This window comes from Stomoxys calcitrans, chromosome 4 (genome assembly GCF_963082655.1).
Source record: "Stomoxys calcitrans chromosome 4, idStoCalc2.1, whole genome shotgun sequence".
NCBI lineage: Eukaryota > Metazoa > Arthropoda > Insecta > Diptera > Muscidae > Stomoxys > Stomoxys calcitrans.
In genome coordinates, this window is record NC_081555.1 from 31,290,814 (window position 1) to 31,306,114 (window position 15,301).

At 34.3% G+C, this 15,301-nt stretch overlaps 1 protein-coding gene across 2 annotated transcripts in view; it reads left to right on the top strand.

Annotated features, from left to right (window-relative positions):
• LOC106083906 (protein TIS11) overlaps positions 1-15,301 on the top strand; it is a 103,470-nt gene that overhangs the window by 27,279 nt on the left and 60,890 nt on the right. The window contains exon 1 of one of the 2 annotated variants that reach the window (XM_059368356.1): positions 29-61. The exons of the other annotated variant lie outside the window; for it this stretch is intronic. Within the exon in view, the coding sequence (XP_059224339.1) occupies positions 44-61 (18 nt within the window). The 5' untranslated portion in view covers positions 29-43. Of the gene's footprint in view, positions 1-28; positions 62-15,301 lie in introns of those variants that run through there. 2 annotated transcript variants of the gene reach the window in all.

A 15,301-nucleotide genomic window follows, 5' to 3' on the forward strand; every position in this document is an offset into this window, starting at 1 on the left:
TTGTGGTTTTTTTTTTTTGAAAACAATGCAGTGCAATTGTTGAATGGTGTGGCGTTGGTTGGTAAGGAGTAATATTGATTTTAATAAACATATATTAATTTCGTTTTGTAATTATTGCTGACGTTGTTGGCAATACATGCTACTGAGATAATCGATAGCATGTAAATCAATTATCACGAAGTTATTTACAATAAGACGTCTCAAATGTCACATGTCATCATTATTATTCTCCAACAGTTGTGAACGATCCCAACTGGGATGCCACTACTAATGCAATTACGATACACCCACCCACCCCCATATTCGAAGGGGGATGCCATATTATTAAAGGTAATGTTGGCATCATAGGCAATGTGGCCATTTGCCCATATTACATAACTACATATGATTTGGCATTGCTTGCTGCCAGATGAGTCAGTCATTTTTTTTGTTAACATTTCCTTGCATTTCATAACAGTTACTTTAAGATGTTACTGAATAAGATTAGAACATTCAATAACTGTTTTTTATTTGGTTGACAAATGGATTTGCTCGTTTATTTTTGCATGGAGAAAAATGTAAATGTCAAATGAAATACGTTTTATACCAACTAACTGTTTAACCCCATTTACACTGCTCTTCAAATCCGGATTTAATGGCTCGACCATTTGTTACCCCTTTATAAAATCAGCTGAGGAGAGACTCAAATCCGGTTTATTGAGCAGTGTAAAAGCGGGGGTTTATGGATTTATTTGATAAAATTGGAAAAAATTGGGGTGGCGGTTAAATTTTGATTTATAAGGATTTATAGTAGAGCTGGCAAAATATCAATCACACTATCGATATTTTATTTTTACTCTGAATATCGATTGATAGTTTTCCTATCGACACTATAGCCGGTTGGGCTAAAATTTTGTGTAATCATTTCTCTCATAAGCATGCACGCCCGTCTATGCCAATTATGCTCAGAATCAGTCACAAAAACTGTTATGCCCCCATATAAATCGCTACCCGGATTTGATTTCTTGAGCCTCTAGAAGCCTCAATTTCCATCCGATCTGGAAGAAATTTGGCATAAGGACATCGGTTATGACTTTCAACATCTATGCCAAGTATGCACTGAATCGATTTATTAACTGATATAGCCCCCATATAAACCGATTCCCGCTTTTGACTTTTTGAGCCCCTAGAAGCTTAAGTTTTCACTTGATGTGGCTGAAATTTGGCTCAAGGACCTCTGTTATAACTTCCAACATCCGTTCCAACAATGCTCAGAATTGGTTAAAAAACTGATATAGCCCCCATAAAAACCGATCCCCTGTTTGACTTCTTGAGCTCCCAGAAGCCTTAATTTTCACCTGGTTTGACTTAATTTTCACCCGGTTATGATTTTAAACATCTGTGCCAAGTATGCCCCGATTCGTCAAAAAAACTGATATAGCCCTTTATAAACCGAGCCCCTAGAAGCCTCAATCGAACTTGACTTCTTGAACCCCTAGAAGCTTAAATTTTCTCCTGATTTAGCTGAAATTTAGCACAGGGAGTTTTTTACGACTTCCAGCAGCTGTGCAAGTATGTTACGAATCGGCCAATATATTGATTAATATAGGCCCCTTAAGTATCGATACCCCGATATGAGTCCTTGAGACTATAGAAGCCGCAATCAACTCGTGATTTGATTGTTGCCAAATAATTCAAATGTAAACTGAGTTAATAAAGGGTCCCCCGAACGTAGAACGTTGGTAAAATTCCACTGAAGACGACGATTTTAATCTGATGGGAATATCCTTTTCGATAGCACTTTTAAACAGAAAGTAGACATTACCGGACAAAACTTAAATTTTATTTCGAGTAATATGTGATAAAATTGTCAATGCATCATCAGTGTCTCTGCGACTTGGTCGCTGTTATACCGATGATTGAAGTGGAAAATATTTGAAGTAAATCATAATATTTCGAATGCTTTGTTTTCTATAAACGTTCTTAACTTTTTTCCTTGCTTCTTTCTTTTTAGGTAAGTTTGGATGTGCCCTTGAGCAGTTCTAAGTTACAGAGTCAACCAAGAGTAAGTTAATAAGAATGATTACAAAGTGTAATGTAGTTTTTTTTACCCTCAACCATAGGATCGGGGGATCTACTAATTTGGCCATTACGCTTGTAACACATGGAAATATTGATCTGAGATCAAACAAACTATATTTATTCTCGATAGTCTATCTGTTTCACAGTATTGTCAAATCGAAGAATCTTTAAATTAATTCTGGAACTTTTAAACGGATGGAGATATGTGCACGAAATATATCTATTTGTTGGAAAAAAACCTCAACATTGACTATGTCAAGTTTCGTGTACAAACTTCCAGAATTACTTTTGAAAATTTTCCGACTTGGCAACACTGTCTGTCTGTTTGTCGAATGCACGCTAACTACGTCGTTGAAGAGTCTATATAGACATACAAACAAACATTAATTAACTTTTTTTACGCAATAAACATATTAGCCCATTATATAATGCAAAAAAATACATGCATCCTCTGACTTACGTCATTAAACTGTCCACCAACTATATCGTTCATTAAGCGCATAGTATAGCCACACAATTTGTTACTTTGACTGAGCAGAATCGTTCATAACTGGCTATCTCTTTAATTTCAACTTCTGCAAAGGACTTGCGCAGGCTCGCAAAACATATACAAACAACAAAAATGCAAATGCCTCGCACGCCGAAGCCGAGCCTTAAGAAATTGGCTGAATTAAATGCCAAGTAGGGCCACGCACATCACACCTCCACAACACCCTCATCCAAATAGAAATACTCTTTCTCTCCCACCACATGTTTCCCTAACTCTCGCCACTAGCCTATGGCTTTGCATTCACACCCATATCGAATGATTTAGAAAAAAATCAACAACAATTTGCTGTGTTTATGCTTCTTCCCTTTTTTATTGAAAATTAATTTCTCATTTTCATCGCTTTTCTTAAAGGAAAAGAAATTTTCATATATTTTCGTCGCTTCTCTGGAAATATATCTTTCGATTGATGTCATTTACGGATGCTTAAGTGAAAAGCAACAACAATTTGTTGTGTTTCTGCTTCTTTTTTATTGGAAATTAATTTCTCATTTTCATGGATTTTCTTTTCGGGATATTAATGTTTATTTATATTCTACCACACCACCACAAACTCGCCTTTACAACAACCACATACTGCATATAACCTGCATTTATAAAATTGTCTGTATCGTTGTGCAGACTCGCAAAACATGCACAAACAACAACAGCAAATGGCTTGCATGCCAAGTAGGGCCACGCACATGACACCCCCACAACACTCTCAACTACTATAAAAAAACCAACAACAATTTGCTGGGCTTTTCTTTAAGAAAAATTAATTTTCACATATATTTGTCGCTTCTCTGGAAAAATATCCTTCGATTGGTGTCAATTTCATTAAAATCCATTCAGGCGTTTGGCCGTAATATGATGTATGTATCTCAAAACGCCGTTTAAAATCCCTTGCCGTTTAATAATATAAAGGCGATTTTGCGGTAGATATTGCGGCCGAATTGATTTTATTGAAATTGGCATCAATCGAAAGATATTTTTCCAGAGAAGTGACAAATATATATAAAAATTAAATTTCCTTTAAGAAAAGTCATAAAAATAAGGAATTAATTTTCAATATAAGAAGAAGAAGCATAAGCACAGCAAATTGTTGTGGGTTTTTGTTCGAAAGCATTCATTATGGGTGTGAGTGCAAAGCCATATGTGATAGTATTAGTGGTAAGAGTAAGACAAACAACTATTAGATGTGCGCGAGAAAGAGTACCATTATTTATAGTAGTTGAGAGTGTTGTGAGGGTGTGATGTGCGAGGCCCTACTTGGCATGCTTGGCATTTGCTGTTGTTGTTTGTACATGTTTTGCGAGTAGTAGTGAGAGTAAGAGAAACAAAAGGTGCGAGAGAAAGAGAATCACTATTTATAGTAGGTGAGAGTATTGTGGGGGTGTGAAGTACGTGGCCTTACTTGGCATGTAGGTGAGCCAAGGTGAGGGTTCGTGGTGGTGTGATGTGCGTGGCCCTGCTTATCATGTATTGGGTAGCCCAAAAAGTAATTGCGGAATTTTTAAAAGAAAGTAAATGCATTTTTAATAAAGCTTAGAATGAACTTTAATCAAATATACTTTTTTTTACACTTTTTTTCTAAAGCAAGCTAAAAGTAACAGCTGATAACTGACAGAAGAAAGAATGCAATTACAGAGTCACAAGCTGTGAAAAAATTTGTCAACGCCGACTATATGAAAAATTCGCAATTACTTTTTGGGCAACCCAATAGGTCAGTCAATTCCTTAAGGCTCGGCTTTATTTGGCATTTGCATTTTTTTTGCATTTTGTATATGTATATATTGGGAGCCTACACAACAAGACAAACAATTTTGGAACTACGATACTTGTAGTATGCAGTGTCACTTGTTGTATTTAAACATAGAAGCGACAATTAAAAAGATAGCCGGATATGAATAATTCGCTCAGTCAAAATAACTAATTGTGTGGCTATACTATGCACTCAATGAACAAAATAGTTGGTGGACAATTTAAAGAAGTAGGGGAGAGGATGGAATATTTTGCAATATGTGATGGGCTCATATGTTTATTATTTAAATAAAAATTCTTTTAGTTTGTAAATTCATATAGTCGAAGTTGTCAATATTCTTGAAATGTTCGCAGTGAATAAAGATTCTAAGTAATTAAAGAACGGGATATGTGGTAGGTCGCCTTTTCGCGAACATACTCAAAATGTACATGTTCGCTTTGGGGTTGTTGGAGATAATGCGACGAAAGGCGTAATCAAAGCAATATGGTGTCTCAAATGGAAGATATAGCGAATCTGACATAGAAATATGGCGTCATGTGCCTTGAGGTTATCCCAGGCTCTAAAACCAATGATCTTGATAAGGTAGTACTCAATTGCGGGGGTTTTAGAAGCATGGTATCAAACAAACATTAAAATATTGATTCATCTTTCAGAGAGCCTTAACCCCAAAACGGGCTAACGGGCATGTAACCAAATTATGATAATGTGTGGTTTAAATTCAAGATATTTGAGAACAGTGCACAAATTTGATACCCAACTGTATTTGATATACAACTTTTTGCGCCAAGTATCTCAAGGGCAGGGTTTTGAGAGTAGAGTACGATCTAACATTGACCATATGAAGTCAAGTATCTGAGCACTGAACTCTACTTAAAATACTAATAAAAATACACAATCCTTTGAAGCTAAGATGCAACCATGAACTCTAGAAGTTTAGATTACAAATTGAAGTAAATTTTTGTTTTGTGTATTGTGAAAGAAGGCACAGCGTAGAGTGCCTGGGTGGGCTAATATATATTATTTTACCTAATCATATGGTCATCAAAATGTATATAATATTTAAATGGTTTATCAATTTCTTTTAAAATTCCCATTTGAATATATTAACCACCTTTAAAATTATTGTTATTGTTTTTTGCTTAACTATTTAATCTGTTTGCTTTATCTATGGGGAGAAAAAAAATACATTTATTGCGGATATGACTGACTTAAAAAAATGTTCAGCATTCATTCTGTATATGATGTTATGCCAATATTTGCAATTTTTATGAATGCAACTAGATAAGCGTGTGTTTATCTGCATATATAAAAATTTAGTGTGAATGAGATACAATTTTTATTTTTGTTTCTTTAATTCAAGTTTTTTTTGTTGTTCATGGCACTTATTTTTATTTTTATGAGTAATGAATGAATATTGTATTTATATTTAATGTACATAAATATCTTCGTGTTCTTGTGTTCTGGGAGCATTTTACATCTTCCGAGTTGGAAAAAGAACAATAACATGCTTAAATTAAATTTATAAATGAAAGAAAATGAAAAAAATTTCTGGAAGATGTTTCCAGATTCAATATAGGATATGTATGCAGCCATATAAGCTTTTGTGCCGCTTACTTATACACTTCAGCTAGGAAGTTTTTGTTTTATTTTATATACAATCAATATACACGAGATTATTACATCATATTTATATAATTTGTACAAGGAAGCATTCACTTACATTTGGGAGTAAGTTAGGTCAGACCGAATTTTTTCAAAATTGTCCCATTATAACAATGTGGGACTTAAATGAATGGTATTTGAGAGTAGAACACGTATCTGTTATTCAATTTTGAAGCCAAATGTTTGAGGTTACGCCCAAAAGCTCCCCCTTAACTGAACTTCATTTCCGACTGTGGCCTGGACTCCACCCCACCCTCAAACCGTTTACCGTTCCTGCCTATTGGCCTATTGGTGCTCATATAAAATGCATTTGAAAGTAGAGCACGAAGCTTAGGCCTGGATGGCCAACCCACTTCCGAAATACCCCCTAAACCGGAAATATTTACCAATACGGTAGTAAAGGACTGAAAAAAAGTCATTTGGGAGTAGAGTAAAAATTTGCAAAGGAACCGAGCTGGGGCATACATCTCTCACATCAATGAGTGTTTTGCGGTTCAAGTTTGATCTCAATGATAATGTACTTTCTTTATAGCCGAGTACGAACGGTGTGCCGCAGTGCGACACCCCTTTGGTTATAATTTTTTACATGACTATGCATGGGTATTATACAGTCAGCCCCGCCCGACTTTTGCCCTTCCTTACTGGTTGCAACTGCTTGAATCACGAAGATGATAATATCAATCACAGTTTTTGAAAAAGGTGATTGAATACAATTTCAATTAAAAAAATTGCATTTTCAATTGAAAAAATGATTGCAATTTCCAGTTAATTTTTTAATTAATCCAATTAAAAAAAAAAAGGATTGAATCAAAAGTAATCATGGACCTAAAACTAAAACCTCAAATTCGAGATATAGGAGTTTAAATATATGTGAATCATATTGCATTGAAATCGAGGCTGCACGTTATAGAGCGCAAAATTTTTAATGATAATTTCCAATTAAATTTTTAATTAAAAATCGGCAAAATTTAAATCACGATCGTGAATGAAAAAAATCCGTAGTTATTTAAAAATTTATTGATTCAATTAATTTTTTAATTAAAAAGATTTTTAATTTCAATTAAAATTTTAATTGAAAAAATTTTCGTGGTATTTTTTCTGTGTAGTACATATAAAATACCAATGTAAAGTGTACGCAAAAGCCAATCTAAAATCATTGTCCTTATTCCTTTTGTTTCTTAGGTTCCAGCTTCTTAATATTTAGTTATTTCATCTGTTTCTTTAAAACTCATTTCATTTGTGAATAATTCGACACTCAAACTTGTTATCTCGCGTCCCGTCTTAACTTACTTCTAAATGTTAAATGCTAGCTAATGCTGAACTTTCGTACGATCTGCTGCGTATAATCTCTTTGTTGTATACACTAGGCCGCCCATATAATAATGCCCAATTGATGATTTTTTAACTGCATTAATCATTCTATTTATACAGCTTGTTTGAAAATACAACGATATAGTACAACACATACCATGTTGTTGTTTTTTTTTATATTAAGATTATCGAAACTCAAAAGTGTGTTGACAATCAATCAAATAATTTGGACAAATTCCAAATGTGTACAGGTGTTTTGTATTTCGTTCATTTCATATTGTTTTGAACTGAACTAAATACCTTGTTATTGGGATTTCCATGAAAGTGTCAAATATCATAATACATTAGCTTTTAATTTCTCTTAATGTATAACACATATGTAGAACATGTCAATTTAGCTAAAAAAAATTGTTATTGCTTTGTATTCATCGTGGATATGCTGTAAGGAATATGACTCCAATTGATTCACAACCTGATGTAAAGTTTATACCCACAACTTCCGGTTTGGTTTCTAGAGGGCAAAGTTTTTGTATTTGAACCAAATAGAAATTGTCTTACAAATTTTGCCCCACTAAGGAACAGGGGCAAACTTCTCACATATCAATGAGTGCAGACCGATTCAAGTTTTAAGCTCAATGATAAGGGGGCTTCTTTTTTAAAGCCGACTCCTCCTTGGACAGAAATTTTTAGATGGCATAGTACCTCACAAATGTTGCTAGCATTAGGAGGGGAAAATCAGCGCTGAAAATTTTTTCTGATGGACTCGCCTGGATTCGAACCCCAGCGTGCATCGTCATAGGCGGACATGCTAAACTCTGCGCTACTGTGGCCTTCGGTTTTATTTTACTTGAACGTAAACTTTTTTTATACTAATGATCATGTTACATGGATGGATAAAAGCTAGAGGACAGTACTACGGTCCTGCAGGCGGAGATCCGGGCGATCACGCAATGCGTGAAGTGGTGTAGTGCTAACGCGAAGACGTCGAGTGTGATCATCTTTACCGACAGTAAAATTCCCATAAGGGCTATAACAACTAGCACGGTAAGGTCACGAACTGCCTTGCAGTGTAAGAAGGATATTAACGCCTTCACTGAGAATGGCAAAATCCGCATCGTTTGGGTGCTGGGCTATAACGGAGTAATGGGAAATAGAAGGGCAGACGATTTGGCGGTGAAGGCCAGAGGACTGTCGTCAATAAACTTGGTTAACCCGAAGCCTTTCGGGTCGACGCAGTCCGAGTTAAGGGAGCGGGTGACGAATGCGCATGCAACATTGTGGAACAGTGAAACAGTCGGTAGGACGGCGAAAATCCTATGGGGGGATCCAGATCGCGAGAAGACGAGGCTACTTCTGAAAGGAAGTAAGAAGGAGTCAGTATAGCTATTGGTATCATAACGGGACAGGACTATGAGCTCACCTATGTACGTTGGAGCATTTCCTTTGTCATTGCCCTGCCTTCGCGTCTAACAGATACCGGCACTTAGGTGGAGGCACAATACCAGACATGAATCAACTTAGGGGATTGGTTAAGGGAGCGGGTGACGAATGCGCATGCAACATTGTGGAACAGTGAAACAGTCGGTAGGACGGCGAAAATCCTATGGCGGAATCATGAAATATTATCAACGTCACAAATTGTTTTCGTTACGCCAAAACACATTCACAACAAATATTGAGCTGATGACAAACACAGAACAACCATGTCTTGAAGGTGAGATAATATCAAGGTATTTGCAGTATATCGATATGTGCTTAGCTGTAAGGGGGGATACTCGCAATTTGAGTTTTTTACGCAAATCACAACTGTATGTATGATTGTTTACAACGACAACAACAACATATTAATTGGGTGGCGGCAGCACCATGTGAGACAAGTGCTAGTGATAATTTAACCATGCATTTACTACCTCTTATCACTTTGTGTTAAATACTTAATTTGGTTAGTCGCTTTTGCCCACAACCCCTTCAGCATATTCTATCTATCTTTCCTCTCTGTTGTACTTTCTTTCTCCGTTCCAAAACCATTTTGTAGTTCATACCTTAAGAAGTAACTTGAATACATTTAAGAATATAGCTGTGTGTATGTGTTGTATGTGATATATGTATATATTTTATTGAGTTAATAAAACAAAGCAGCGGCTACAACAACAACAATTATGAAAATCAAAAGACTATGGCTGTAATCACGACATGAAGGAGTTCGAGTGTGATAACACTTTGTGTATTTTAAAATGTTTCTTTGTGTTTTTGCTGTTGTTGCTATTCATTTCTATTTTATGTCAGCCTGTTTTTTCTCTTTTTTTGTTTGTGAATGACTGATAGTAGTGTGTATAAAGTTGAATGAGTACCGCGTCAATAATGAGCCGAATGGTTTGCATGGAGGGATGGTGTCAATAATACCACAAAAAAAACCCCATACACAAACACATGTGGCAACAGTAATAATAAAAAAAATAAGCAGCAGTCTGATGAACTGACACTGTGCAAACAACGCTTGGGGATGGTAGAACATAGGCGTCTATCACCATCACCTAGAATAGGTGATAGGTTTTATTCTCTAGTGTGTTATGCTAGCATATCTATCTTTGCAGAAGCAGTGTTGCCATTTGCTACATCTTTTAATGCTTAAAGAAAATAAACATACCTATTCGATTAGTAAATGTTTTAAATAAATGTATTTTTTTGATAGTAGGTATTGCGTTAAACTTGCACTGTGTCACCTTGTTTTTCTATGTTAATTCCAAAGTCCCTATTAAGCTTTTTGACGTCATAAGCAAACAAAAGCATCATTTTGAAATAGGTTATTAGTGCAAATGTTTTTGCTTTAAATTCCGGAAGATGATTAGATGGTTTCAAAGATGTGACAACAATATAAACATTTTTTGTGTTTTTTGTGTATTTTTTTGCATTTTTTTGTACTCTTTTCGTTGTTTGCTTTATTTATGGTTTTGTTGTAAGTTTTTATTTTTCTTTAATTTTTTATTTTGTTTTATTTTTTATTTTATTTAATTTTTTAATTTTAATTTTATTTAATTTTTTGATTTTATTTAATTTTTCAATTTTAATTTTTTGTTTTTTATTTTATTCTTTTTTTATTTTTTTATTATGTTGATATTTCAGTTTTTAATTTTTATTTTTTTTTAATTGTTATTTGTTTTTATTTTTATTTTTTCCTTATTTATTATTTGTTTTATATTTTCTTTAATTTTTTATTTTTATTTTTTTTTTTAATTTTTTATTTTTATTTTTTTTTTAATTTTTTATTTTTTTTAATTTTTTATTTTTTTAATTTTTTATTTTTTTAATTTTAATTTTTATTTTATTGTTTTGTTTTAATGTTTTATTTAGTTATTTTTTTAATTTAATTTTATTTTTTTGCTTTTATTTTTTTTTAATTTTTTACTTTTTTTTTAATTTTTTACTTTTTTTTAATTTTTTATTTTATTGTTATTTTAGATTTTAATTTTATATTTTTTTGTTATTTTAGATTTTAATTTTTATATTTTTTTGTTATTTTAGATTTTAATTTTTACATTTTATTTTTTTTTTCAATTTTGATTTTAATTTTTGTTTTATTTAATTCTTATTTAGATTTTTTCATTTTTAATTTTTTTAAATTTTTTATTTTATTTTTTTTTTTTTAAATTTAATTTTCATTTTATTTTTTATTTTATTTTTTTATTTTTTTATTATTTTTATAATTTTTTTATTTTTTTATTATTTTTATAATTTTTTTATTTTATTTATTTATTTTCTTCATTTATTTTTTACTTATTTTTTTTTATATATATACTTTACTTTTTATTTCTATTGTTATTTTTTAAGCAATTTTTGTGTAATCACGCCTGTTCCTATTTTCACGGAAATTTGCGATTCCATATCGTAAGCATTTGGTGCGGCGATGCATGGGTTGATTCTTCGGCATTCGTGCGATTTTCTTTTTATTAACATTTCGTTGGCAACACTTGAACAGATGCAACAGAAATGAGTCAAATGTATTGCCTAATTGCATACACCATACGTACATATATTTGTGTCAATTACTTTTTATCTGCTTTAGAAGAACCGTTTAAAATTACTAAATAATTATAAAGCATTATCAACATTTGTTTTTATTTGGCTTTATTATCATCTTATGATGATAAAGTGCAAAGCGAAAAACTCATTTCTTTTTCTGACACACAATTCGGTGCAGAGGCAATTTGAGCGATTTGAAATCGGAACATTTTTGCGATTTTCGATTACCGGAATATAAAATCAATTCGCAAAATTGTGATTTTGCTCAACTGTTACCCCGAGTTAAGAGCGTGGGCGACGAATGCGCATGCAACCCTCTGGAACAGTGAAACGGTCGGTAGGGTGGCGAAAATCCTATGGGGAGATCCAGATCATGAGAAAACGAGGCTATTGCTGGAAGGAAGTAAGAAGGAGGTCAGTACAGCTTTCGGTATCATAACGGGACACATAGGACTACGAGCTCACTTATATAAATTCGGTGTGGCAAATGATAGCATGTGGAGAATGATGAGACGTTGGAGCATTTTCTATGTCATCTTCCGGCTAACAGATACCGGTACTTAGGTGGGGACACAATACCAAACATGAATCAACTGGTATGGAAAACAAAGATTTTAATTTTTTTTTCGAGTTTACGTGGTATGAAGAACAATTAAATATTTTGATTTAAGATTTTTTTTCCAAATTACTTTTTAGTTTTTAGAGCGCGCAACGAGCCGATTACTTAGGTGTATGTCCCTTGTGGCATGGAGCGGATTAATATCCGTACTCTCTTTTCAACTTAACCAAACCTATACAACTCATCGTCCAATTTAACTTTTTGTGCAGCTGGAGGACGAACTTCTTACCTGATTTAGCAGAAATTTCCTATGATGATTTTTGTTGACCTTTAGCATTTATGCTAAGTCCTAATTGGTAAATCGATATAAATCCTTGAAGATAAGTTCTCAATTAAATTATTTGAAATCTTTTATATATAGACTTGTTTGTATAATGTGACTCATGGTGGGGAGGGCATATTTGATTGGCCCGTCAATATCAACGCATTTCTTTAACTTGTTTTATTTTATGTCCAATGTTGTAGATAACTTTTTGTTTTGTTTCAAATCAGTTTACTATCAACAAAGTTCACTTGTACTTTTACTCTCTAAATTGCGTTTTTATTCTTTTTATTAACCAAAGTACGCAATAACTTTCAAATTCGAATTAAATGCAATTCCATTTCATATTATTTTACCAAAAGCAGGGTTGTCTTGCAGCCTTAAAATGTAAAATGGCAACACTGCCCAATATCGATCAAGTTCTTGTGGTGTAATGCTTGTTTGTTGTATGTAATAATTGCCTACCACACAAGAGCTTGTTGCTTCGGTTGTATGTAAACGAACTCATGCGGTGGTGGTGGGTTCACATTGACAAGTCTCTGGCTTGTTGCTTGGAGCCTTGCCTTTCGTCGATAAGAGTCAGTATTACTAGACATTTGTTTTGTGTGTGTGTTTTTTTTAACGCAACTGTATGTGTGCGTACATTTCTTTCCCCCCACTTTGACGTTTAGTTGGCTGAGAATAATCTCTTGCATGCACAAACATAGAGTCATGGTTTACTGATAAGAAATGTCAACAAGAGAGGGAAAAGCACCTCTGACGGGGGTATTTAATGATGAATATATGTTTTTTTCTCTACTCAAAATAATTTGACTTGCTCACTCCACTCACAAAACGACACAAGGAGAAATGAAGTTGACATTTTATGAAGTTTTTTATTTTCAACATTGAATTGCTGGGATAGGAGTGGGGAGTGCATACGTACTTATTTAATAATGTTGTTTGTATTGTTTTTTTCTCCTATATATTTGCATTAACATATTAATGTTCGACCCCGAATATTATTATATATAATTCATTGTTGTCATAAATGGATTGGGTATTGCCAAGGATGGGGGGTTAATTCATATCTATAATGGGTTAACTGATATTTAACATTACTATGAAAGTTACCCCTTTGTTAAACGATCTTAAATTAATCACACCATACAACTTTTTTATAATATATATTTTTTTTTAAATGCTTATGTTGATTACACACCTTTGGGGGAAAAAACAGAGCGTTGGTAAACATTATGTGTTATTCAGATCAGACTGGAAGGTGATAAAATCTTGAATGCTTTTTCCTTATAATCACCATACTATCAAACATGTCTGCTGTTCAATGACCGGTGTTTATATTGACGTCACTTGTGGCCTTTTTTCCCACCACCGTAGTCATTCCATTTGCAACAGATCGAAATATCAATTTTCGACCCTACAAAGTATATATATTTCGGATCGTCGTTAAAAAAATCTAAAACGAGTTAACGATGTCCGTGTCTGATGATGTCCGTGATGTCTGTCCGTTTGTCCCTTCAAAAATTGAGATATTGGGATGAAATTTGGCACAGATACTTCTTTTTGATGTACGCTGGATAATTTCTTGAACGGGCCACACCGGACCATATTTGGATATATCCGTCATGTAGCCCGATCTGCCGATGAAGGGTCTGAAGCCCATAAAAGCTTTATTTACTGCCCGATTTCGCTGAAATTTGAAACAGTGGGTTAATTTAAGCCTCCCGACTTCTGATCTAAATATGGTTCAGATCGGACTATATCTAGATATAGCTGCCCTATAGACCGATCTTCCGATTAAGGGCCTGAAGCCCATAAAAGTTTTATTTTTAACCGATTTCGCTGAAATTTTAAACAATGAGTAGTTATACGTCTCCCAACATAGGACCTAAATATGGTTCAGATCGAACTAAATTTAGATAAAACTGCAATACAGACCGATCTGCCGATGAAGGGTCTGAAGTTTGACCTTTACGATACTACGGATTTTTTCAAACACTGCAAGTTCTATTTGGTCTGCTTTTGCAGTTTAATTTAAGCTACGTTGAAAAGAGAGCATAGGATTTACTCTCACACATGATTGTTGGGTTTACCTAAGACAGTAAATGGGATCGATCTTGTATTACATAGCTCCAAGTTGCTTCAAGTTTGGTTATTATCTGACTCCTTGTCTTAGGGAGATGTCCTCCGCTTGTATTTGCATGTCGTATATACCTTTGGGATGAAGAGACACAAAGATCTTTATCATTTCGAAAGCAGGGAACCTTACCACAAGAAAGCGAACGATTTTCGTCCAATTAGTCTGTCATGCTTTATGCTGAAGACTCTAGAGAGGTTGATAGAATCATATCTTAGGGCAAAGATCTCTGGAGATCGACTGTCACGGCAACATTATGCATATAGTAAGGGCAGATTCACTGAATCAGCCTTTCATGATCTAGTCGCCTACATAGAGGGTTCTCTCGCTTTCAAGGAATACACAATGGTAGCATTGTGCCTGGACAAATTGCTGACATCACTGCTGTGAGGCTAAGGGAGCTGTCTCTTTGGTCATGCGGCGGCTACGGACACTTTGTCAGCCTTGTTACAATGCTCAATGTTCCAGGCAGTGTGAATTACACAGTGCCTGCGCCGCTTTTTGATTAAAAGTACCGATTGGAATTACAATATCCCTGGTAAAAGAAATTACATACATTTCTATACAGATGGTTCCAAAATAGACGACCAGGTGGTATTCGAGCGGTACTTTGAAGAACTAGGACTGATAATATCGACTAGGTTACCAGACCACTGGAGTGTGTAGCAAGCGAAGATACTTGAATTAAAGAAGTGATTTAATGAATGGCAAAGGTATAATGTCATTACGGCAACGGGCATAAATATCTTCTCAGACAGCCATTCAGCCGTCCCCGAAGGTCGCACATCGCTCAACGAAATGGCTGAAAGTTCAAAATTCAACTATTCCGGGTGCCGGGCTCCAGAGATATCCCAGGGAATTGAAAGTCCACAAAGGATCTTTGCTGGCATTTCTGCTTTTCTTCGTTCCACAATGCCACATGTACGTTTTCCGTTCAT